The following is a 26198-nucleotide window of genomic DNA, read 5'->3' on the forward strand; positions in this document are numbered from 1 at the left end:
CGAGCGGCACGGTCTCTTGCCCGACGAATTTGTAGCAGATCTGAAGCGAATGCCGCGAAGTGTTTCCTTCAGTTCAGAAATCGAGTTGAACTTACGAGGGCTTAAGTCAGGGGACTGAAGTAGGTGGTATAGCACTTAGCAGCCCCATCAGTCAAACAAATCAATAAAAGCTTTCACTGTACGATCTTGAGCAATGTCCTGCAAAATGATCCGGTCCTGCAGAAAGTGTCATCACTTCTGTCTCTACGCTGTTCATTTGTGGGAACACAACCTACGACCAGCTGACATACTTTTGGGTCGCGTATTTAAAAAACTTGAAAAACACTGCTCTAATGTATGAGTACCCCATTTATTCGCAGTTAACCATGGCTCATTTTGTAACTGTTTTGATGCATCTCTCCACGCTACTCTAGCCTGTGCCTGTGCAAGTATCTTCATCTCTGGATAACTATACCCATTTGTACCTGCTTAATGTATTCGAGCCATGGTTCCCGCTACAAGCTTTATCCCCTCACTTTTCTCCATTGCCAGTTCGACGATTCCTGGATGCCGAAAAAGATTCTATAAGGATGAGTCATCTTGAACACCCCATACGTAAACACTCCAAGGGACTATAATAACGGGCTGTCTTAAGGAATTGTCCCGTCGCCCATGTTGTACAGTATACTGGAAGGTGTATCAAGTACTGTAAATTACTTATGTAATCACATTGCCTTGACCGAAACAGAAAAAATGATTAAGACAAGCCCAGTCTTAGTTTAACTGATACATTTACTCTCTCTCTCTCTCTCTCTCTCTCTCTCTCTGTCTCTCTCTCTCTCTCTCTCTGTCTCTCTCTCTCTCTCTCTGTCTCTCTCTAATTATTGACAGACAAACAAAGCGATCCTGTGAGCATTCCGTTTCTAAAGATTGACGCACGGAGCGCGAAAAACTTCTCGGTCGCATAACATGGTCTCTGTTATAAGACGAACGAATTTTGTGGATGAGCCTCAATGATTTTTCAACTACACAATTCAGGTAAGTCATCCGAAAGACGTAAGGTAAAAATAGGCTTTTTTTTTTAAAAAAAAAAAGAATTATGTAATGCTTGCTAGTATACAAACATGGAAGCAATTTAGAAGAGCTTTAAGAGGCCGTTTTATAACCTGGATACTACCGAAGGTCAGAGCAATGCGGCGCGGTACACTTACTGCAGATCGAAATATCCCAAAGGTCACGCCGCTCGGCGCCTTATCGATCTGCACTACTCGTCAAGTGAAGCGCGTCCCCCCGTGGCAACACAATCGAGATTACAGTAAACAAACATCTCTCATAAAACACTCAATCTGGTGATCTTTCGTAACACCGCGATCATAAATTTCCCCCCAACATCGCCGCATCCTGGCCTTTTCAGCTCCTCAGCACATGACGAACGCGTGAATTCTCCCTTCCCTCGCCCTTCGCCAGTATCGTCCGATCAACCTATTTCAATTCTACACCAAGAAGAGTCACCACTACTCGAACCGAGGCACATCTCCAGCTCGTGCCAGAAAAGTGGCAGAGTGCTAGAGTGTGTTAGAGCTAAGCTGCTACAAGGATCGAGAGATCTATCCTGATTGTCATTAACTGCTAGACAGTGTTTCAGAGTAAACTTGTGAGATGCAGTACAGGAAGGGGAATTCCGCGGACAAGTTCATAGAGTTATTAGCTGTTCAATTAAATGGCATAACACAGAGCTACCCTGAGAACTAACGCTGGCTTAGGAACGCGATTAGTGAACCGCACGAACACAGATCTCCCTCTATAGTCGTTTAATCGATACCGACTCTTCGTGACCCCATGACCTGAAGCACGCCACATTGCTTCTGTGTTGCACTGTCTCCCCCACACTTACGTCTGTAATGGGATGGATCCATCCCATCCTTTACCACCACCACCTCCTCCTCGAATGTTCGATCTTACCCAGTTTTAACGTCATCTCCAGCGAATTATTTCTTCTCATACGTGCCCAGAGTAGGTCAGTTTTTGTTTCAGTATCAGACCTCCCAAGCCGCAGTCTGGTTTGATTTGCTGTAATGCCGACCCAGTCGTTCTCCTGCAGTCCATGAAACTCTAATGAGTTAGAGATAGCGAGCAATAAAAAATCTGGAACCACAAAATTTCGTCTGACATCTGTTTCGGAGAAACAGGGATAAACTGAAACGTGTGATTAAGTGAAAACAGTTTCCTTCGGGTTAGATAAAGCCAAAGAATAGACAAGTACTTGCTATTGAGTAAACAAAGCACTCATTCTCAGCAAAAGGTAACAACAGTCATTCCTTCAAAACGGAAAATACTTTTGTTTACAGTCGTACAGTAATTTCCTATGCATAAAAAATTCTTTAATTTTCTGATACACTCACAGTACTACATACAAAATCACAGAAAAGATAATGTGATGGAAGCACTTTGAAGTAATCAATCTGCGATCAGAATACAACCTGGCAGGACCTACAATCACGAAATTCGGCAAGAAGCAAGGTTTCGCAGAAAAAATAATAATTCGAAACTTGTTAAATTGTACCACATAAAAATATCTTTTTGCCATACAGTGAATTCACCACCCGTCAAGAACACAACAGATGAACATTACTGCATGCAGACATAAAATGCAAGTTGCAGTCGTGTTTTAGTAAGTACGTAAAAATGTTTTATTAAATCTTCCCTCTCTAGATATATAAACTGACGTCCCCAGCTCGCTCCTTCTTGTGTGTCCGGCGTAATTTGAGGAACTACCGTAGAGACTGTGGCACGGTCTTTAAATTCCCGGAAGCCATGTCTTACCAGTATCGATAACAGGCAAAAATCGTAGAGATTCTCGATTTTTAGAATGGATCAACTATGTGTATACGTAATGAGGCTTGCACGTCCACCAGGCCAATGTTTTTAGGTATGATATGAGCAGTATCAGTACCACTTTTGTTATAATAAACAAAATGTACGAAGCTGATTTTTATGTACGACAGGTAGTTCGATTCGAAGTACAACAAGAATGCTTTGAGAAAACAGTTTCTTCTTTTTTCACCTATACGTGTTTCTATAAATTTTTAGAATCATCAGTGGACTCTCTTCCGTTTTTAAATCGAATAAGAGATAAAAAGTTGTATGATAATATTTATGGTTTTGGGCTTGTTGTCATTACATACTAACATTTTATATAGGGTGGTTTTAATAAAGTAGTTTCCGAGGAGAATCAGACGACACACGAGCTCCTCCCAAATACATCTTGAGAAATGACCACAATGTAAAAATTCGAGAAGTTAAGACGTTAAATAAGAATTAAAAATGTACAACAGGAGTAACAAACAAATTATTGAAATACTAATGAATAATTAGACATTTTAATTAGGGATGTTGAGAATACTCCACAGCGCATTGTGTAAAGCTTATTTTCCAATAATAGTTAAGAAATTAGCTTTATTATACATTAATGGATGTGGCGTGAAAGTTTCTTTAATCTATGTCGTAACAAAAGTTCATTTTATTCAGAATTAATTAACGGTTGTGGGATGTTTTGACAAATTTAAAATTATTACAGAAGTTGATTATACAGTTTTCAAGAACGGTAATTAGATTTCAACTCTTATGTCAAACACATTTTTTCTATATCATGGTTTCGAAGATATTTGCTATAAACCTAATACGCCAAATTACCTTTCGGGATGTGTTTCCCTCCTTAAAAGTGAAACTGGGGAAAAATACAGATTGCATTAGTTCGACCACCCTACTATCGGCCAAGTTTCTCAAGATCGTTTATGTACACCTAGGAATGTCCCCTTGTCATTCGTAATACGTCGCATCTGGGAAACACTGGTTTTTGGACTGTCTGTTGGGGTTGCTCTGTTTCCTTGTTAAAACACCTGGTACACCTTAACAGTTCGTGTAGTTGTCAGCAGTAGAGCTGGTAATTTCGTACAGCTTCTCACCTGGAAGTAAGAAGCATTTCTCTATGGTACAATGTTTATATAAAACGAACAAAAATGGCCGAAAATGGAATTATTTAATTTTAGGTTATTCTGCCTTTTGTTAAAGTTTTTCATCTTAGTGTTACAATTTATTTAATTTCTGCTATTACTACGTTATTGTTTTCAAAAATATTGCTCCTTATTATGACGACGTGGTACTCACGATGGGCATTGTAGACTAGTGGGCGATGTACTGTAGAGAAATTATCAGCTAAGGGGAATTTCACTGAAACATGTATGAGTGGAGAAAAGTAGGAAATTGTTTGCTCAACTTGACTAGGAGAAGGGATAGGGTGATCCTGAGACATCAAGGTGTAGTGAGTTTGAAAGCCGAGAAGGGGATTGGGGGGGGGGGGGGGGGGGTAGAGCGCGCATAAAAATTGTGGGTGGAGATCTTGGCTTGACTAGGGTAAGCAGGTTGAAGTGGGTGTGGGTTGCAGGGATGCGAAGACCTGCACGAATATACTACTGTGGAGAGGTGCATGAAAGCTGTCTTCGGACTGACGGCTGACATAAAAGCTAACAACAACCAAAAATTATAATACCGGTATATGAAATTCATATGAAGGTTAGCGTATTAATTTAACTAAATTCACTTCGAGTTGGATGTTGAATGTATGAGTTCCTCACTGAAAATTACGTGCATTAAACCAGCTCACTCGATAAATGAACATAAATATGTTCAGTCGGAGGCTACGAATATGTGGTCGTACTTTAAAAACAATGTAAACAGTTAAATGGACCACTATTGGTATAGTGGAAACTCGTTTATCCAAAGTAGCTGGTACCATAGGGCATCCGAATTGTTGATAATCAGGATGATCCAAAAATTCAAAATAAAATAATTGCTTGGGTTAAATGCTGTAAGCTTGAACGTCAAATTAGTTTCACGTAGAGAGACAAATCATACATAGTTGTACGAGATACTGAAAAAAGTTTTATACACGGAAGTCAGAGAGCCACATTCGTATGTCTTTTATGAACAGTACGATGACGTTTCAGCAGCTTTAGTTCAGCCGAAGCTGTATCCACCTCGCGTCCCAAATAAACCATTATTTTGTTGAGCTGCGTTGTTACCCCCGTTTCTGGCACAGTTTCTTCAGCACCAGTTTCGTCAGTTAATGCATCATGACTATCGTTACTGTCTGTAGACGAACAAACGGGGATAGTATCGTCATCAGGATTGACCACTTTGAAACTAGTCTTAAATTCCGTTCTGCTTATTCTTCCAACCGTTCAAGACCCAATACCAAATTCAGCAACAGTTCCTCCCTCCCACCCACACCGCTCTCGAACAGTTCTCCTTCGCCCATCCTGCGCATTTCAATTAACAGCACCTTCTTGGTTTTCTTTGCGTCATAGAACACTGCTGAGCAGTTTAAGAAAATAGATGTCTTTACTGGTCTTTCTGAACTAGCTGATAGTTTAATACAGTATTCATTTAGGAAAGAACGCAACTACAACAGTGCATTGACAATGTAAACAGATTAACTTGAACAATAAATAATGATGAAGCACTGCACTGTTTCTGAAACTAGTTTCATCTGTGTGGTGTTATACGTCTTGCCCCTTTTTACATCTCAGAACAAACATCTTCACGGTATATTACCGGGGATTAAACTGTGTATATAGCAAAATGTCCCGTCTGCCTGCCTGCCTGACTGACCATTGCCGAGCCCAGCACGCTACAGGCAGAAACTTGAAATTTGGAGAGGATGTTGATCTTATACTGTAGACATCATTTATTAAGTGGTCGTTCGAAATTCCACCCCTAAGACGATGAAGAGGGGCTGAAAGGTTTTTTTTTTAGAAAATATGTCGCTATTAAAGGAATTTTTGGAGTTAGAATTACGACAAATGGTATTTCGTTTCTCGGCCAGAAATAAAAAATGCGCGGTTCCGTGTTTTTGGTAATTCAACCACTAAAGGAGTGAAATAGGAGGTGAAACTTTTTTAGAAAATATCACGTTATATTAAAACATTTTTAAAACTGAACGTATGAAACCTGATATTCCACTTCTTGGTTAGAAATGTGTTAGGGGATGAAAGTTTCTATGACAGTATCACCACAAGAACCCAAACAGCAGGATTAACAAAAACCTCCGACTGCAGCTACCAAAATCGAGTTTTTGTCGGAAGTACAGGGTGATCAAAAAGTCAGTATAAATTTGAAAGCTTAAACCACTGAATAATGTAGATAGAGAGGTAAAAATTCACACACATGCTTGGAATGACATGGGGTTTTATTAGAACAAATAAACACCCCATATTGCTAGACACGTGAAAGATCTCTTGCGCGCGTCGTTTGGTGATGATCGTGTGCTCAGCCGCCACTTTCGTCATGCTTGGCCTCCCAGGTCCCCAGACCTCAGTCCGTGCGGTTATTGGCTTTGGGGTTACCAGAAGTTGCAAGTGTATCGTGATCGACCGACGTATCTAGGGATGCTGAAAGACAACATCCGACGCCAATGCCTCACCATAACTCCGGACATGCTTTACAGTGCTGTTCACAACATTATTCCTCGACTACAGCTATTGTTGAGGAATGATGGTGGACATATTGAGCATTTCCTGTAAAGAATCTTTGCTTTGTCTTACTTTGTTATGCTAATTATTGCTATTCTGATCAGATGTAGCGCCATCTGTCGGAATTTTTTTGAAATTTTGTATTTTTTTTTTTTTTTTTTTTTTTTTTTTGGTTCTACTAAAGCCCCATGTCATTCCAAGCATGTGTGTCAATTTGTACCTCTCTATCTACATTATTCCGTGATTTATTCAGTTTTCAAATTTATACTGACTTTTTGATCACCCGGTATATTCGGAAAAGACCGTGCTTCTATGGCCGTAATTAACGTGAATAGTTTAGAAGGTGTTCCAATTTGAGAACAACATAAAAATTAAATAAAGTAAAAGCAGAAAAGAATCCGTGCAGGCCGTAAAGTCTACGGGAGCGGAGCAGAGGCCTTTGGGCTGGTAGAACAGAGCTGTTCCTGCAGAAGCGTGACGGAGGAGTCAGTATCGGTGCCGTTGACCTCCGGAGTATCAACATTGTTGACGAAACGGCGACTCAAGGCGAATTCAGAGAGCTTAGAAGGGGCGCCTCACTGCTTTGTAAGCTGCCTGACGAGGAAGGTTCGCCAATTTGTTGTCCTCGCCCCCGTTTGGCCCGCTGGGTCGACTGGCGTATTTGCTGACCTCAGCGCGCTGGGTAGAGAGGATTACACGCGCAAACAGATTAGGCGACCGCGAAAGTCGAAGCGGCCTACGCCTGCGGTGTCGCTGGTCTGGAGGGTAAATGCGCGTGACGTCACACGTTGCCTCATAGCCTCTCAGGCGCTATTACATCACGGCGGTCCTGTCCCGGGTCGGCGGAAATAGCTGACCTTAAAATAGCTTCATTATAAACTCCACGTATATGGGGAGCTGAGATTACGTCATAGCCCCATCCCCCTTCCGGACTGGAGAGTTACACCAGTGACACGTCTTGCAACAGGCGATGATGATGATGATGATGATGATTACTATTGGGTAGTCGTAGTTAGTTTCATGTTCCACACGATAAATCGTAATGATGTGGAACGAATCATAGTAAGCGATAAAATGTCTGCTTTCACCATTTTGTGTTGGTGGCGGGCGCGTGGGGGGGGGGGGGGGGGGGGAGGGGGGGGGAGGGATTAGCTAGAAAAAGTTTCGAAAAGCTTTGAAATTATGTGTAAAGCTCGTCGGAAGTCACTAACTAACTGCTCTAATTCTCAAATACTGGATGAATATAATTTAGATCATTTCCGCGTTGTGAGTTACGCTGCATCTAAACCACTGGCCATTAAAATTGCTATACCAAGGAGAAATGCAGATGATAACCGGGTATTCATTGGACAAATATATTATACTAGAACTGACATGCGATTACATTTTCGCGCAATTTGGGTGCATAAATCCTGAGAAATCAGTACCCAGAATAACCACCTCTGGCCGTAATGACGGCCTTCATACGCCTGGGCATTGAGTCCAACAGAGCTTGGATGGCGTGTACAGGTACAGCTGCCCGTGCAGCTTCAACACACCGCAGTTCATCGAGAGTAGTGACTGCCGTATTGTGACGAACCAGTTGCTCGGCCGCAATGACCAGACGTTTTCAGTTGGTGACAGATCTGGAGAATGTGCTGGCCAGGGCAGCAGTCGAACATTTTCTGTATCCAGAAAGACCCGTACAGGACCTGCAACATGCGGTCGTGCATTATCCTGATGAAATGTAGGGTTTCGCAGGGATCGAATGAAGGGTAGAGCCACGGGTCGTAACACATCTGCAATGTAACGTCCACTGTTCAAAGTGCCGAAAATGCGAACAAGAGGTGACCGAGACGTGTAACCGATGGCACCCCAAACCATCACGCCGGGTGATACGCCAGTATGGTGATGACGAATACACGCTTCCGATGTGCGTTCACCGCGATGTCGCCAAACACGGATGAGACCATCATGATGCTGTAAACAGAACCTGGATTCATAAAAAAATGACGTTTTGCCATTCGTGCACTCAGGTTCGTCGTCGAGTAAACCATCGCAGGCGCTCCTGTCTGTGATGCAGCGTCAAGGGTAACCGCAGCCACGGTCTCCGAGCTGATAGTCCATGCTGCTGCAAACGTCGTCGAACTGTTCGTGCAGATGGTTGTTGTCTCGCAAACGTCCCCATCTGTTGACTCAGGGATCGAGACGTGGCTGCACGATCCGTTACAGCCTTGCGGATAAGATGCCTGTCATCTCGACTGCTAGTGATACGAGGCCGTTGGGATCGAGCACGGCGTTCCGTATTACCCTCCTGAACCCACCGATTCCATATTTTGCTAACAGTCATTGGATCTCGACCAACGCGAGCAGCAATGTCGCGATACGATAAACCACAGTCGCGATAGGCTACAATCCGACCTTTATCAAAGTCGGAAACGTGATGGTACGCATTTCTCCTCCTTACACGAGGCATCACAACAACGTTTGACCAGGCAACGCCGGTCAACTGCTGTTTGTGTATGAGAAATCGGTTGGAAACTTTCCTCTTGTTAACACGTTGTAGGTGTCGCCACTGAACCCAACCTTGTGTGAAAGTTCTGAAGAGCTAATGATTTGCATATCACAGCATCTTGTAGCACGTCATCTTCGTGGTGTAGCAATTTTAATGGCCAGTAGTGTAGATGTACAGAGCGATACTAGCGCTGATTCTGACCAAAATTTTAAGTCCCATAGTGCTCAGAGGCATTTGAAGCATTTTGAAATAATCGCCGATACTAAAAAACACACGTAGTACTTTTGATAAGATTTAAGTATCCGATGCGACGACCCTTTTACTGGTACGTTTCACATGCTTACAAACATAACAACAACAAAAAAGTCACACAACTCTTCCTAATACAACACTCTATACTGCAAAATTCGTTACTTTTTGATCACGCCTCGCAGATATTTGTGCGTGGTATTGCTGTGGACATACGGAAACTGCGCACGCATTAATCCCTGGGCTCTTAACACACGTATCTCCTAAAGATCAGGCGGTGGAGGGCCCGCATTAAGTTCTCAGGTAACGCTGAACAGGGCGGATAAGATAAGCGAGAAACCCGAGACACATCCGCACAAATGCGCGGCAAGGCCAAACTGTTGAGAGCTGCAATTTATCTTCTGTTGCGAGAGGTCGTACTTGAGATTGCCCCACTTCGTGTCAAGCAGCGTGATATTACTAAATCGATCACAGAAAATGCCCCACTGTGTTGTCAAGCAGCATGATGTTGCTAAATCATTCACAGCAAATAATATTATCACTGCCCTCTGACCGAACTGTGCTGTTTTTTTTTTCTGGATGTGGCGTCATCTGGGTATAAAACTAAGCATTGCCATTGACTCTAAGCCACTCCCTTTCCTTCCGCCTGACTATGTTTGAAAAGGGAATTCTTGATCTGCGGAATAATTTGGTTGTCGCAAACTTTTTTTAATGTCGTACTGTGTGTGTTGCAAGGATTGAAATTTTTTTTTGTTATGGGAGAGAACGAAACAGCGAGTATACGAAACATTGACAGTGGCGTGGGCTCCTGCAAAGCACACAAGTCACAGCTCATCTCCGCTGTTTGTGTGCAGTGAAATGGGAGATTTGAAAACCTATTTTACACCCAAACCGCACAGTTCCGGATATGGTTCCTTATCAAAAGTCCCCTCTACAGCCCCTCGTAGCCTATAATAGGAGCCGGCCGGAGTGGCCGAGCGGTTCTAGGCGCTACAGTCTGGAACCGCGCGACCGCTACGGTCGCAGGTTCGAATCCTGCCTTGGGCATGGATGCGTGCGATGTCCTTAGGTTAGTTAGGTTTAAGTAGTTCTAAGTTCTAGGGGACTGATGACACCAGCAGTTAAGTCCAATAGTGCTCAGAGCCATTTGAACCTATAATAGGAATTGTGACACACATACAGGGTGTTAACGTAAAAACGTGCAAAAATTTAACAAGACGTACGGGATTCTTCACTGAACAATTGAGGTAGCGAACCTGGAGTCTGAGACACCAGCTTAAGGAGATGATAGGAATAAAATCACATTACTCTGTACTTCTTAATTTACATGAGTTACAGTTAACTCCAAATACCATCACTGACACAATGAACATATCATTTGTACCGTATCTTACAAAAAGTGCTGAAACTGACGGCCATCAACCTCAATGCAAGCATGAGATACGCGAACACGATTCTGACGCAACCTGACAAATATTCCCGGTGTGTTTCGAATCACATCGCAGGCAGCTACCATTCTGGCAACTAATTCCATTTCCGTATCCACTGCGGTCTGATACATAAGTGACCAGATATCCCATAGCAAATAATTAAGGCGATTCAGTTCAGGTGACCTCGCAGGCCATGGAATAGGACCTACCCTCCCAAAGCCCGCCCAGTTAGCCGTGCGGTCTGACACACTGCTTTCCGGGCGGCACGGTCCCCGGCAAGAATCCGCCCGCCGGATTAGTGTCGAGGTCCGGTGCGCCGGCCAGCCTGTGGATGGTTTTTAAGGCGGTTTTGCATCTCCCACGGCGAATGCGGGCTAGTTCTCCTTATTGCGGAGAACCCAGTACGTTGTCCTCGATGGTGAGTGTTCATCGGAGGTGAGGGTATCATCTGGAGTGCCCCAGGGAAGTGTGGTAGGTCCGCTGTTGTTTTCTATCTACATAAATGATCTTTTGGATAAGGTGGATAGCGATGTGCGGCTGTTTGCTGATGATGCTGTGGTGTACGGGAAGGTGTCGTCGTTGAGTGACCGTAGGAGGATACAAGATGACTTGGACAGGATTTGTGATTGGTGTAAAGAATGGCAGCTAACTCGAAATATAGATAAATGTAAATTAATGCGGATGAATAGGAAAAAGAATCCCGTAACGTTTGAATACTCCATTAGTAGTGTAGTGCTTGACACAGTCACGTCGATTAAATATTTGGGCGTAAAATTGCAGAGCGATATGAAGTGGGACAAGCATGTAATGGCAGTTGTGGGGAAGGCGGATAGTCGTCTTCGGTTCATTGGTAGAATTTTGGGAAGATGTGGTTCATCTGTAAGGGGGACCGCTTATAAAACACTAATACGACCTATTCTTGAGTACTGCTCGAGCGTTTGGGATCCCTATCAGGTCGGATTGAGGGAGGTCATAGAAGCAATTCAGAGCCGGGCTGCTAGATTTGTTACTGGTAGGTTTGATCATCACCGAGTGTTACGGAAATGCTTCAGGAACTCGGGTGGGAGTCTCTGGAGGAAAGGAGGCGTTCTTTTCGTGAATCGCTACTGAGGAAATTTAGAGAACCAGCATTTGAGGCTGACTGCAGTACAATTTCGCTGGCGCCAACTTATATTTCGTGGAAAGACCACAAAGATATGGGAGATTAGAGCTCGCACAGAGGCATATAGGCAGTCATTTTTCTCTCGTTCTGTTTGGGAGTGGAACAGGGAGAGAAGATGCTGGTTGTGGTATGAGGTACCCTCCGCCACGCACCGTATGGTGGATTGCGGAGTATGGATGTAGATTCCGCCTCAGTTACACTATGTTGGCAATTGCTCCGCAAACATTGCCTCCGTGTGCGCGTACACTATAATTTCTCTACCACGCAAACATTGGGGGTTAGACTGGTCCGGTGTGAGACGTTCCCAGGGGGGTCCACTGGTGGCCGAACCGCACAATAACCCTGGGTTCGGTGTGGAGCGGCGCAGAGGTGCGTGGACTGCTGTAGCATTTTGTGAAGTTGTGAACCACCGAGGGCTACAGCGGTGGCGAAACCTCTCCGTCGCGTCTAGGTCCCCAGTTCAATACAATACGAGTACAATACCCTCCCAATCCAGCGACCAGGAAATACAGCAATGAGATGGCTGCGGACATCCACTCTGAAGTAAGACGATGCACTCATGTTGTATCCACATCCTCCCACGAACAGCCAAAGGTACGTTCTTCAACAACTCTTTCCACGAACACCAAGTACAGGTGGCCATTTAGACGGCCAGGTGGAAGATGTGGCCCAGTGAGATTATCGGCCCAGATATTCACAGCAAGACGTATCTGATGGTGTGACTCTACTATGCGTGAGGGTTTTCCACATCCCTCACATGGCTGTTTCTGCTGTTCGAAGTGCCTTCACGATCAAATGAGGCCTCGTAAGTAATAGCACGATCTGGAGGAAACCTGGTCGATCAATGTACTGTTGGAGAAACCACTGACACAGTGCGACCCTTGGTGCAAAGTCAGCCACAAGCATTGCATGGACTCGTTGTGGGTAATATGGGTATAATTGTTGTTCGTGGAGTACTCGCCACAGTTTAGAATGTGCAGCGCCCATTTCACGTCCTGTACGACGAGCACTTGTAGTGGGGTCCGTTGCAACACGTCCCAGCACCTCCTCTTCAAAATCGTGTGCGAGTGGTCCTCATGTTACCAGGTACCTCCATTCTTCTTTCCAATGAACCAGTCTCCCGCGTTCGTCGATCGAGAGAAATAAAGACTCTTCGTGACGGATGATGGCTGTTAGAAAATACTTCCCTGTTTAGCCCTTCAGCAGCGAGAACATTGCAACGTACTTGCCCATACACAAGGCGCATATCAGTTTTGCTAAACCGTACCGGTACTGCTCCATCATATTGTACTGTACGTCTCTGAATAGCACTGAGTAATGAATGGGTCTGTCGTTGATTCCTAGCACGTTGTCGTGGCACAGTGTAAATACTATACAACAGAGCCACCTTATGGGCAGGTAAAATAAAGAAAACCTGTATCATGATTTCCTGGTAATCAGGCTCGCCCTGCAGGAAATAAAGATCGTTCAAATGGCTCTGAGCACTATGGGACTTAACATCTGAGGCCACAGCGGCCGGCGCGGGAAATAAGGAATTACATATAAATAAACAGCACAACCTGTACGCATGTTAGCTGTAAATAAGCTGTAGAACAGTAATGCTACACAAAGCGGTAGACAAGTCTGCTTCCATATCTCCTTAAGCTGCATTCTCCGACCGCAGGTTCCCTACCTCAAATTGTTCAGCGGAGCATTCTCTATGGCCTGTTTAATTTCTGCACGCTCTTACGGAAACACCCCATATATGATCTAGTGGATAACGTTGGCAGTGCCCTGAGGCTGCGGTCTCCGGTTGCAACGCCTGGATACGATAGCGAAATGCAAGAAGACCTGCACATAAATAAGCGAAGAAAATCACTACTGTTCGATTACTCTGTTGGTGAAAAATCACTGGAAACAGTAACAACCTAATAAGGGTGGCAGGGAGGGAGGGAGGGAGGGAAAGAGAGAGAGAGAGAGAGAGAGAGAGAGAGAGAGAGAGAGAGAGAATGTGTGTGTGTGTAACCGCCCGGAACAACTTAAAATGGAATGGAAGTGACCACAAGAAACAAACTGTAGGAGAACTAAATGCCGGACCAATTTATCAAGAGAATTTCTTGGAAACGTAATTCGTCCACGAAAGAAATAGCTTACAAAACCCTTTTCCGACCTATTATGAGTAACGGCGTTCGGTCTGGGATCGTTATGAAGATGGATTAACGTAGGAGGTAGAGAAGATCCAGCGAAGAGCGGGCGCGTTTCCTCACCGGATAGTCTATTCGGCGCGAGAGCGTTACGGAGATGCCTAACGTACTCCAGAGGCAGATGCCATAAGAGGCTTTGTGCATCACGGAGAGGATTAGTGTTGAACTGCCCACAGCCTACGTTCGAAGGAGAGTCGGGCAGTATATTACTTCTTCCTACATATCTCGCGAAACAACAGCGAGAAAATCAGAGGAACAAGAGTTTCGTACTTAAGTTGTTTTTCGCTCGCACGATTATCAAGCAGAACAGGGAAGGAAGGAAGGAACTAATGCTCGTATCGGAGGTATTCTCCCCCACAATCCGTACGGTGGCTTGCGGATTATATAAGAGGGTCATTCAGTAATTACAGAGACAAATTGGTCTGCGGAAAATATTGTTAGTAGGGCAAGTATGGTACTTTCATGGCTTTAAGTTGGCATCACTGGGATGAGCCGTGATCAGCTGATGTATCAACACTGTTTATGAAAACAAAGTATGGAAAAATTAAAAGAGTTGATAGATTCAAATACCTGGGGGAGTGGATCCAAGCCAATGGACTGGATAACACAACAAATAAAGAAAGAATAAAAAAGTTGGAATTTGCATATAAATTAACACAAAACTACTACAATAATAAATCAATATCCATACAAGCAAAGATTAAACATTATAATTCAGTTATTAGGACACAAGCAACATATGGATCAGAGTGCCTAACATTGAATAAGAAAGGCGAATTAAGAGAACTAGAAAAAAGAGAGAGAAAAATATTAAGAAAAATTCTAGGTCCTGAGAAAAACAAGGAAAACAGGTGGATTAAAAGGAGAAATGAAGACCTATACAAAAATACAGAAAAGATCACAGATACAATGAGGAAGAGACGGCTAAAATTTTATGGACATTTAAAAAGAATGGAAGAAACACGAATTACAAAGAAAATTTTTAATTACGTTAGTAAGCTGAAAAACACCGTAGGATGGATAGAAGCAGTAAAGAAAGACGCCAACAAAATAGGTGCTACAGAAGAAATAATACGTGACAGGAATAACTTTAGGCTACTTATAAAAAAACGCAAACTATGAAGAAGATGCACCAAAACCTCGACCCAAGAGAGTGTGGACAGATGAGCAGAGACGAGCAGTTGGCGAGAAAATGAAGTAGTACTGGGAAGAATGGAAGAAAAAGAAACACCATAAGTCTTAAGTTGTATGCGGTCCATAGCTGGCCAAATTCATAATTAAAAAAAAACACTGTTTTGTTCATAACCTCAAAAGTACATCTCAAGATGGCGAGTCCGCTTGAAATGTCCACATTAACTGAACAACGTTCTGTTAATCGTGTTTTACTTGTTGAAGGCGAGTGAGCAGTGAATATATACTGTAGAATGTCTTAAGTTTATGGTGAAGGTTGTATGAATCGTACAAATTTTTAAAAGTGAGAAGAGCAGTTCAGAGATGATCGCGACTCAGTGACTGACGAACATCCTTCTGGCCGACCAGTTGCAGTTTCAACTCCCTCACGTGAAAATCAAATTGGTGACTGTGGAAATGATAGCTGATAAGGTTCAAGTTACTACTGGTACAGTTAATAACATTATCTGCAGCAAGCTGAAGTACCGCAAAACATGTGCAAGATTGGTCCGAAAGGAATTGACACGGCTACACAAGGTACCAATGTTGAGAGTGTGCACAGAGCTAAAGGAACATTATGAAAGAGAAGGTGAGCACTTTCTCAACAAAATTTTAACTTGTCATGAAACTTGGGTTCACTTTTATCAGGCAGAATCAAACAGACAAAGCACATCAACTCACCTGTCAGGAAAATATGCAAAACCGAAGCATCAGCAGGAAAAGTCGTGTTGACGGTGTTTTGGGATGCTGAAGGTCCAGTTTTTTGTTATCATCTCGAAGAGCAGCGTACAATGAACAGCCAATATACTCGGATTTGCATTTAAACAAGGTGAATCCACCGAGGGAGAGAGACGTCAATGGTCTCAGAGGAGAGGTGTGATTCTCTAGCAACACAACGCACGTGCTCATATTGCTCAACCAACCCGTGAAATCATCGATAAAACGGGCTGGGAAGTACTGCCTCATCCCCCTTACACTCCTGATTTAGCATCAAGTGATTTCCATTTGTTTGGTGCACTGAAAGAGGCATTACATGGCAAGAGGTTCCAGGACAACGAGGACGTGAAAAAGTTTGTGGGAAATTGGTGCAACCATAAAGATAAAAAGGTCTTTGCAGACAGAATAAAAACGCCTGTAGCCCGTTGGAACAAGTGCATAAATGTTCAAGGGGATTATGTTGAAAAGTAGAAGAAGTATTGTTTTGTAAAAATGAACGCATTTTTTCTCCAGACCACTTGAATTATTGATTGACCCTCGTATTTTTCAGATGTAGATGTAGAACAGCTGAAAACGAATGCCAGGATGGTCCCTCTGTAAAGGAGCTCTCACACGTTCAATAATGTTGCCAAACATCAATATTTGACCGCTCGAGGGCGCGTATTGACGTTGTTAATAGCAGAAATATTGACGAGCAGTATAGTCAGTACATATTAAACGTGAGAGGTCAAGTTGCATTGACGGTTTGACAGTATTCTTCTGCATTCATATGTTGACAGAGCTTCATGAACCAGCCACACGACGGTATACACCGTTTATGTTCTCAATTCACCTTTGTGGATATCGTACCTCAGATTCCATTTATCAAATACCGTAGTTTAAGACAAAACAAATTTAATAGGCCTATGCAAGGGTAATCACTGGACAGGGTGACCCACAAGTTCGTTAACATTTAAAAATGCACTAATCCACGGAATAAGATAGTGTTAAAAACTGATACAGGCCTGAAATAATGTGGGTTTTATTGAAAACAAAAACGAGTGGAAAAACTGGTCAACAGATGACGCTGGACAGCAACACGCCAGTGACACTCCATGAGAATCGTGTATGAAACAACTTGTAGTAAAGAGGAAGTGAGATCATCCCTAGCCTGGTTGATAAATACCTGTTGGAAGGTACGACATGCATGATGGTACTCCACCCCATATTGCCACACGTGTGACTTGCGCGCATTTTTTGGTGCTGAGCCGCCACGAGCGTCATGTTTGGCTTCCTAGGTCCCCAGACCTCAGCCCGTGTGGTTATTGGTTGTGGGGTTACTTGATGGCGCTAGTCTACCGTGAGCGTCGGACCTCAGTTATATAGATGGTGTGTGGGTTGCTTTAATGTATTGACAATTTGACAAACTAGTATTGTCAATAAATACTGAACGTGTGCTGGCTCCTTAAAGGGCGCGACCCATTACCTTCGCGATACGGCCTCGTGCTCTGTTGCTCGTAATCTCTTCGTAGACGGAACGTTATCTTCCTACTTCAGTGACGGGATATAGTCACTGGAAATGCTGAATGAAGTGCATCGAGTTAAGAGTCCCACACCGATAGACCAGTGCAGTTTGTAACGTCAAAATATATATATTTTTTCATTACTAGGCGAAGAATTTTCGTCGTACACTCGTGGAACAATATATGTGCAACTGCCTTTCGCCGGCCGCGGCGCTGGCGCTGCAGTCCGGAGCCGCGGGACTGCTACGGTCGCAGGTTCGAATCCTGCCTCGGGCATGGGTGTGTGTGACGTCCTTAGGTTAGTTAGGTTTAAGTAGTTCTAAGTTTTAGGGGACTTATGACCTGAGATGTTGAGTCCCATAGTGCTCAGAGCCATTTGAACCATTTTTTGAACTGTCTTTCACACGACTGCTCAGCTGTACATTTCAAAATTGTTCTACAGTGGTGTTTCTGTTCAATTTCTTTTGTGTGTCAGTTTAGCTCTCTTCGGGTATGATTGATAAAAATTCTGCAGGTGATTACACGAATAATATATATTATATTATGTAATTCTTTTATCTAGCAACGGGAAAGTACGCCGGAAGAACACTTACGCTTGTATCATGAAGCAAATACAAAAGTGTCAGCTAGCCGCTTAATCATCTTGCTGGAAACTAAACTTAGCCAGTGACTCATGTTGGCCATCGTGAAACCATTCGCTAAATCGCGAAACTTCTGAGAAAACGTTTTCAGTTTGAAGTTTTTGTATATTGGAGAGAAAGGTTGGTTTCTCATTTAAATGACATTCGGTAACTGAAAAAGCAGTCATAACCATAAAACATATAGTAGTATATGTACAAAGCGAACTAATGTAAAACACGTGGAAAAGGGGAAATTACGGAGTTTTCCTCTTCGATTTTGTTCATGCTTAAACAATTTGAAACTCGTTGACTGTACACCAAAAAGCTGTTGTACTCAATCTGTATAGCCGTACGCTAAAGGGTTTAATACAGTAAGACGAGTATTAACAGGCAGAAACTGTATACTGCACATGGAAGTTCGTGGCATATTGAAACTGTGTGCAGGCCTTAGATTTTCGCGGAAAAGTGCTTTACCAAGCTTGGGTAGGTCAGTCGGTAGAGCACATTGCCCACGAAAGACAAAGGTCCGGAGTTCGAGTCTGCGTCCGGCACGGAGTTATAAAGTAACATTTTCACATCAGCGCACACACTGCTGCAGAGTGCAAACTTAATTCTGGAAAGTGTGTGTGTGTGTGTGTGTGTGTGTGTGTGTGTAACTCATGGGCGCGCGTATTACCTGTACTTGGCTGACAACATGCTCCCCCCTGCCCTTCACACACACACACACACACACACACACACACACACACAAACACACACACACACACACACACACACACACAAAATGATGAAAAGAAAAAATAAGTTTATCGCTTACTGTATTTTCACTCTTCATCCAGTTAAAGGGCAGCGTCAGGCAAGACGTTTTGATGTATTATTTCTTTACTAGTAATACTCTTTGCAACACTTTTGCAGCCAGTGTCCTCGTATGCGGGTAGATGTACCGGCTAAGTTAAATTGTTGTAGGACGCATAGTTCGGAAGATATGTCATAAACAGTGAGTTGTGCGAAAAGCTAGATTTCGCTTGCAATTGAGCGCACACTATCCAGACTATGCTCGAGCAGTGTTTCATAATGATAGTATCTGCGACATGCAACAAACTTCTAACATAATTTCAAACAATTTCTAAACTACTTCTCGTTTACCTGCTTAAAGTCAAATATTTGACGCATTAACTCATTTGCAAAGTAATCAAAAGTACGAAGCTACTTTATATGTACATGAGAGTTCGAATCTTTAAATAATCAGGGGTACGGCGATCTAATGCTCACGTGGAAAGAGATTTTACCCTGGCTCAGATTCACAGTTTGACTGTTTTTAATCTTATGTTTGCGATTTAGGAGTTACCAAGCTTATACCTATTTAACTGTAGCATTCAGTCCCAACAACCAGAGCGCAGATACATTAACATCGCGGCCGACTCGTCGGCCTGTTGAGTTGACGAGTTAGTACGCACTGTATTCAAGTACGTACAGTGGTGAGCAGAAGTTTGCTTGAGTTGTAATTCAGTTTCCTGCTATTTTAATTCCACTTTTTTTTCTTTCTCTGTAAGTAGATCCTCTGATGATTACTTGGTAACAAGCCAGAGTCGCCAATGATACCAATTGTATGACCTGAGGCTGTAATATACAATTAAAAAAATGAATGTCGCTCAAATGTCCCTGTGTGCTTTTACTCCGAGAGTCACACAGAAATTCAAATGCGAATCACGTATTTGTTGCCACTTGTCGGCGCGGTTCGAAATCGAAGGCGGTTCATTCGCCCCTTGCCTAACGCAACAGCTCTTGTTCCAGTAGAAAATCCACAAGACTTACCGTAAGTAACAGCCTTCTTTCGTACTGACGTGTTTGGTTCCGCGCAGTCCACCACGTTACGATGTATAGGTGATTTTTTTAAATGTTATTTGACGAATAGGCCGTGGTTGTTGGATAAATACAGCACTGTTTATGGCCGCGGATTCTAAGGTCTGCGTCATTTCCAGTACATAATGGCTGTTCTGTACCGATATTAAATTGATTTTTTTTTTTTTTTTTTGGTAGCTTGTTCGCCAATTTTGTTTGATAGTCATCATTTGTGTATATGTGATACTTTTGCATCTGTAGTTTTCAGTTTTGTATAATAATTCTAAAAACTTCAGTCATTATTGGAAATTCTTCAGACTTTGCGTTACTTGATTAAAGCACTACGCAAATACTGATTACAAGTTAGTCATAATGCCGTGTTTGCTGTTTGTTCCAGGTATCCTGATGGATCGGTCCGCCTTAGAAACCCACACATTGAACTTATGGACCAGGACATTCTGTACCATATTGCTCTTGGTAGCGAATCGCATGACCTGGTCTCGATGTTTGGGGACGTGAAGGTAAGCAATTATTACTTTTCACAAGTTATTTAATTATCTATCTTGTGACATGGAAACTGAATTAAGCCTCCAGCTATCTTTATTATCAGTCAATGACTTCCGCCGTATTTATTGACAGGCTTAAATCTCTACAGAATTAGAGATAAACTATTTTTAGTTACAGACCTAACTTTTTTCAAAACTGTTTGAGGATGCGGTTTATGGTGGAATACTGACACCATCTGAGCAGAACTTGTTAACCCGCCTCTCAGTTTTGTTTTCGTAAAGTGTTCTTCCCACAGTTACCGATAAAAGACCTCACAAATGAATTGACAGTAGAGCTAAACAAGAACAATTATCTGTTGCTCAAACCTTTGATTGTGTGGGTCACAAAATTCTACTTAGCAAACTGAAGTCGTGCGGTATTATTGGCAGCCCTCAAGAGGATGTCTCAACAAAAAACTTTATATTTGAACGAGGTCTCTGCGCATGTGCAACAAATCGGAGGAGAGTAGGGGGTACTTTCATCGCTTGCTTGGCCTTTAAGAATTCAGTCTTTATGGAGCGCTTCTAGAGATGGAGTGCGCGTTCTGTGTGCGGAAATTTTTGCATAAACGGTGATTCGGCGATTGTAGCACGGCGGAAATTTTGCAGTAACCGTCAACTATATAATTTAAATGGTGCTCGGTGTGTTCTTATTATCCAGAAATGGATCAAAACGTTTGAGGAGACTGTTTCAACACTGGCCAAACCGAAATCCGGGTGACCAACTTCATCGAGACGGACCAATCCGCGGAGAGTGTAAATCCGCCTGTTCGAGACTATCCTAACTTCTCCATTCGTAAGCGTGCAAGTTCTTTAAATGTGCACATATCACCATTGAACCGAATTCTGCAAAAATACCTTAAACTGCACCCTTAGAAAATCCAATTGGTGGAACAGTTAAAGCTTGAGGATACCAGACATAACGCTGCAGGTCTTTAATGATGTGACTAACTGCTTTCATTTAACACCACCTTGTTTTTTGACGAGGCTCATTTTCATCAGAACGGTCACGAATCCTAAACTGCATGAGAAACACCTTCACTCGCCAAACATTACTACATGGACTGCGATGCTTTTTCGAAGACAAGAGCAGTCATGCAGTTAAAGTGAATTTGGAACGTCATGTGGCGATGTTAAATGACTTTTCGGTGCCTCAATTAAAAACATGGTCAGCAAGACGGAACCACACCACACATCCAATGCGGTTATAGTGAGAGTTCGTGAAATTTTACCTTTAGGAGGGGTGACAAAATTGGTCCCTACACGGTCCAGATTTGAGCTCCGTGGATTTGTTCTTGTGTAGATATCGAAATCGTATCAGTAATCCGACTCCTCCGGAATAACTGAAAGAAAATATCCGTAGCGAACTGAGAGCCATCGCAGTGTTTACATGCCGAGCCGTCATACAAAATTTTGTTCATCGCTTAGGCGTGATGGATTGCACTTAGAAGACATTTAAAAAAAAAGTAAATTCTCAAATTGTAATTTCAATAATAAAGATTTATGTCGAATAGACTGCAAGCTCCATTTTATTTTGACATGTCAAATACAAACTTCGTTTACAGAAACCCTGTATAAGACGAAACAGAGGTTCTCATTAACAGACTGTATCTCAGGCACAAAAATAACATCAGAATGGGGGAATATTAAATGTGGGGGCCACCGTCATCGGTACTGGGTTCACGTTTCTTTCTAACCTACACAAATGATCTTCCAGTGACTTTAAAGGGCAGTTAAAAAACTGTTAGGTTTGATGATGAAAAGCATTCAGATCTAGCAGACACTGCTCAGGTGATAGCTGTGAGCTACTTGCAGTGCTGTCCAGCTAATAGTTTGACTTTACCTCACAACGACACATTTTGCAGTCTGAAACAATATAACATGTCACCACCAGACGTAGACATTAATGATAATACACTGAATGTGGAAATTCCTTGTGGTGTAGCTGGATAACAAGCTGAAATGGAGATGAGCATGTTCAAATAAATATATAAATAAACCGAACACGTCGATAAACAAATCAAGACGCACTGGTCATCGTTTTTTTGTCGTTAGAAGCGTCTATTATTTTGTTGAGCGAAAAACAAAAGTGTTGGCCTATTTTGCGTATTTTCATTCCCCGTTGTCTGCTGGAATCATCATCTGGGCCAGTGCACCTAAAGTAAATTAAGTGTTGGTTCAGCAAGAGCGAGTAATAAGAATATTGTGTAAAGTAGATAACTGTCCATCTTGCAGAAGCCTTTTTATACACAATACATTTACTTCTTAATTATTTTGTTTCTGACAATAAATAGAAGTTTCAACTGAACTGTGCTATACAGTCACAAAAATATTATTCATGTAGACTCTGCTATGCACGCTGCTGCAAGATATTCAACAAGCGTCTGCCTAATATAAAGCAAGAAGTTCGGCGTAGCTACCATTTCATATATAAATTAAAAACATGGTTTATTAGCCACTTTTTCTAGAATTTGACTGTCGAGATTCAGGGACTGAGTAGGTCTGTTTTCTACATGGCAAGCGACGGTTTTTTTAAAAAATGATGTACTACGAATATGACTCAATATTTATAGACGTAGAAGAATATTTTCTATTAGTCAATCTCCTCCTGCCCTACTCTGTCAGTCTGGTCCTCCCCCTGTCCGTTTTGCCCCCTTTGTCCATCTCCTTTTCCCGCCGATCTCTGCCCTCCTCATCCTCATCCTCTTCCACCCACCCCCCCACCCCCCTCGCTTCTGACCAAATAAACAGACTCCGCACCAGACATTCGCCCCCCCCCCCCCCCCACTCAGAACATCAAGCAACTTGGTAACCATTAAGTAGCTTGGACGCAAGAACGGTATAACAGCACGTCACCAGAGCTCCATAGCTTTCTCCAAGCCAACAAAAAATCACGGGAACGCGATCTGCTCCGAAGGATATGGCGTATCATCGACATGATCCAAACCGGCCACGAGAGTTACGGTCACCTACCATACAGATGGAGCAAGAATACCACTGCGGAGTGCACCAGTGGCTTCCAAAGACAGACTATCGGACACATTGTTGGAGTGTGCCCTCAAAATTCGTGCCCTGGAAACTCCTTGGATACCTTAGACACTACAGCAGATGATAGATTATACACTGAAGCGCCAAAGAAACTGGTATAGGCATGTGTATTCAAATACAGAGGGATGTAAACAGGCAGAATACGGCGCTGCGCTTGGCACCGCCAATATAAGACGAAAAGTGTCTGGCTCAATTGTTAGATCGATTACTGCTGCTACAATGGCAGGCTATCAAGATTTAAGTGAGTTTGGATCAAATGGCTCTAACAAGGGAACCTCCCCATCGCACCCCCCTCAGATATAGTTATAACTTGGCACAGTGGATAGGCCTTGATAAACTGAACACAGATCAGTTGAGAAAACAGGAAGAAGTTGTGTGGAACTGTGAAAAAATAAGCAAAATGTACAAACTGGTCATCAGTCTTGGCCACATAGGCAACATAAAGGAGAACGGGAGCTTAGGAGCGCCGTGGTCCCGTGGTAGAGTGAGCAGCTGCAGAAGGAGAGGTCCTTGGTTCAAGTCTTCCCACAAGTGAAAATTTTACTTTCTTTATTTTTGCATAGTTATTATCTGTCCGATTATTCATTGACGTCTCTGTTCACTGTAGTAAGTTTAGTGTCTGTGTTTTGCGACCGCATCGCAAAACCGTGCGATTAGTAGACGAAAGGACGTGCCTCTCCAATCGGAACCGAAAACATTTGATCGCAAGGTCATAGGTCAACCGATTCCTCCACAGGAAAACACATCTGATATATTCTATACGACACTGGTGACGGCATGTGCGTCATATGACAGGAATATGTTGTCGACCCACCAAACTTGTACACTTGGCGAATGGGTAAAAAGACTCTTCTACCTTGCCCGATTTAGGTTTTCTTGTGGATGTGATAATCACTCCCAAAAAAGTGATGAAAACGTAAGAGTTTGTCACATAAACTGAAAATAAAAAATTAAAGTTTTCACTCGATGGAAGATTTGAACCAAGGACCTCTCGTTCCGCAGCTGCTCACGTTACCACGAGACCACGGCGTGGCTGCGGTCCAATCGTGCTTAATTTTGCATATGTTGCCATGAACTACTCAGTTTGTATATTTTGCTTATTTTTTCACAGTTCCACACAACTTCTTCCTGTTTTCTCAATTGATTTGTGTTCAGTTTTTCAAGGCCTATCCACTGTGCCAACTTATAACTAAATCTGAGGGAGGTGCGATAGGGAGGTTCCCTTGTAAGCACTATGGGACTTAACATAGTCCCCTAGACTTAGAACTACATAAACCTAACTAACCTAAGGACATCACACACATCCATGCCCGAGGCAGGATTCGAACCTGCGACCGTAGTATCAGTGCGGTTGCAGACTGAAGCGCCTAGAACCTTGCGGCCACAGCGGCCGGCCAAATGAGTTTGACGTGGTGTTATAATCGGCGCACGAGCCATGGGACACAGCATCCCTGAGGTAGCGCTGAAGTGGGAATTTTCCCATACGGCCATTCCACGAGTGTACCGTGAATATCAGGAATCCGGCAACACATCAAATCTCAGACATCGCTGTGGCCGGAAAAAGATCATGCAAGAACGGGACCAACGACGACTGAAGAGTATCGTTCAACATGACAGAAGTGCAACCCTTCAGCAAATTGATGTAGATTTCAATCTTGGGTCATCAACAATGTCAGCGTGCGAACCATTCAACGAAACATTACCGATGTGAGCTTTCGGAGCGGAAGGCCCACTCGTGTAGCCTTGATGACTGCACGACACTGCCCTCGCCTGGGCCAGTTACCACCGACATTGGACTGTTGATGGCTTGAAATATGTTGGCTGGTCGGACGAGTCTCGTTTCAAATTGTATCGAGCGGATGGGCGTGTACGGATATTAAGGCAACCTCATGAATCCATGGACCCTGCATGTCAGCAGGTGACTGTTCAAGCTGGTCGAAGCTCTGTAATGGTGTGGGGCATGTGCAGTTGGAGTGATATGGGACCCCTGATACGTCTAGATAGGACTCTGACAGGTGATAGGTACGTAAGCATCCTGTCTGATCACGTGTACGAGGTGTGGCTAGAAAAAAACCGGACTAGTACTGGTGAAACAATAAAACGAATGCAATAAGGCTGAAAGTCGCGTGGCCTGTCACGTGACTCTCGCTCCGCCTACTGCTCGAGTTTCATCTGCCTCCTGCACTCAGTCTGCCCGTGGCGTCTGTTTTAAGTAGTTGACGTTTTGTCTGTGCGTCGGAAAATGTTGAGTGTACAGAAAGAACAGCGTGTTAACATCAAATTTTGTTTCAAACTAGGAAAATCTGCAAGTGAAACGTTTGTAATGTTACAACAAGTGTACGGCGATGATGGTTTATCGCCAACACAAGTGTTTGAGTGGTTTAAACGATTTAAAGATGGCCGCGAAGACACCAGTGATGACACTCGCACTGGCAGACCATTGTCAGCAAAAACTGATGCAAACATTGAAAAAATCGGTAAACTTGTTCGACAAGATCGCCGTTTAACAATCGGAGCAGTGTCTGAGTTAACAGGAGTTGACAAGGAAAGTGTTAGGCAGATTCTTCATGAAAGTTTCAACATGAACAAATTGTGTTCAAAAATGGTTCCAAAGTGTCTCACAATTGAACAGAAGGAACGCCGAAGAATGATTTGTTCGGACATCCTGGAAAAACATTGAAAGTGATCCCACATTCTTACAAAATCGATGCATTGGAAAACTCCTGG

The 26198-nt window shown here is 43.1% G+C and overlaps 1 protein-coding gene across 3 annotated transcripts in view; it reads left to right on the plus strand.

Annotated features, from left to right (window-relative positions):
* The window catches only part of LOC124552713 (uridine phosphorylase 1), a 444709-nt gene that overhangs the window by 374675 nt on the left and 43836 nt on the right, over positions 1–26198 (plus strand). For all 3 annotated transcript variants that reach the window (XM_047127056.1, XM_047127054.1, XM_047127055.1), the window contains exon 2: positions 20276–20399. In XM_047127056.1, coding sequence (XP_046983012.1) covers positions 20276–20399 — 124 coding nt within the window. The remainder of the gene's footprint in view (positions 1–20275; positions 20400–26198) is intronic.

The sequence above is a fragment of the Schistocerca americana genome, chromosome 10 (genome assembly GCF_021461395.2).
Source record: "Schistocerca americana isolate TAMUIC-IGC-003095 chromosome 10, iqSchAmer2.1, whole genome shotgun sequence".
NCBI classification, from domain to species: domain Eukaryota; kingdom Metazoa; phylum Arthropoda; class Insecta; order Orthoptera; family Acrididae; genus Schistocerca; species Schistocerca americana.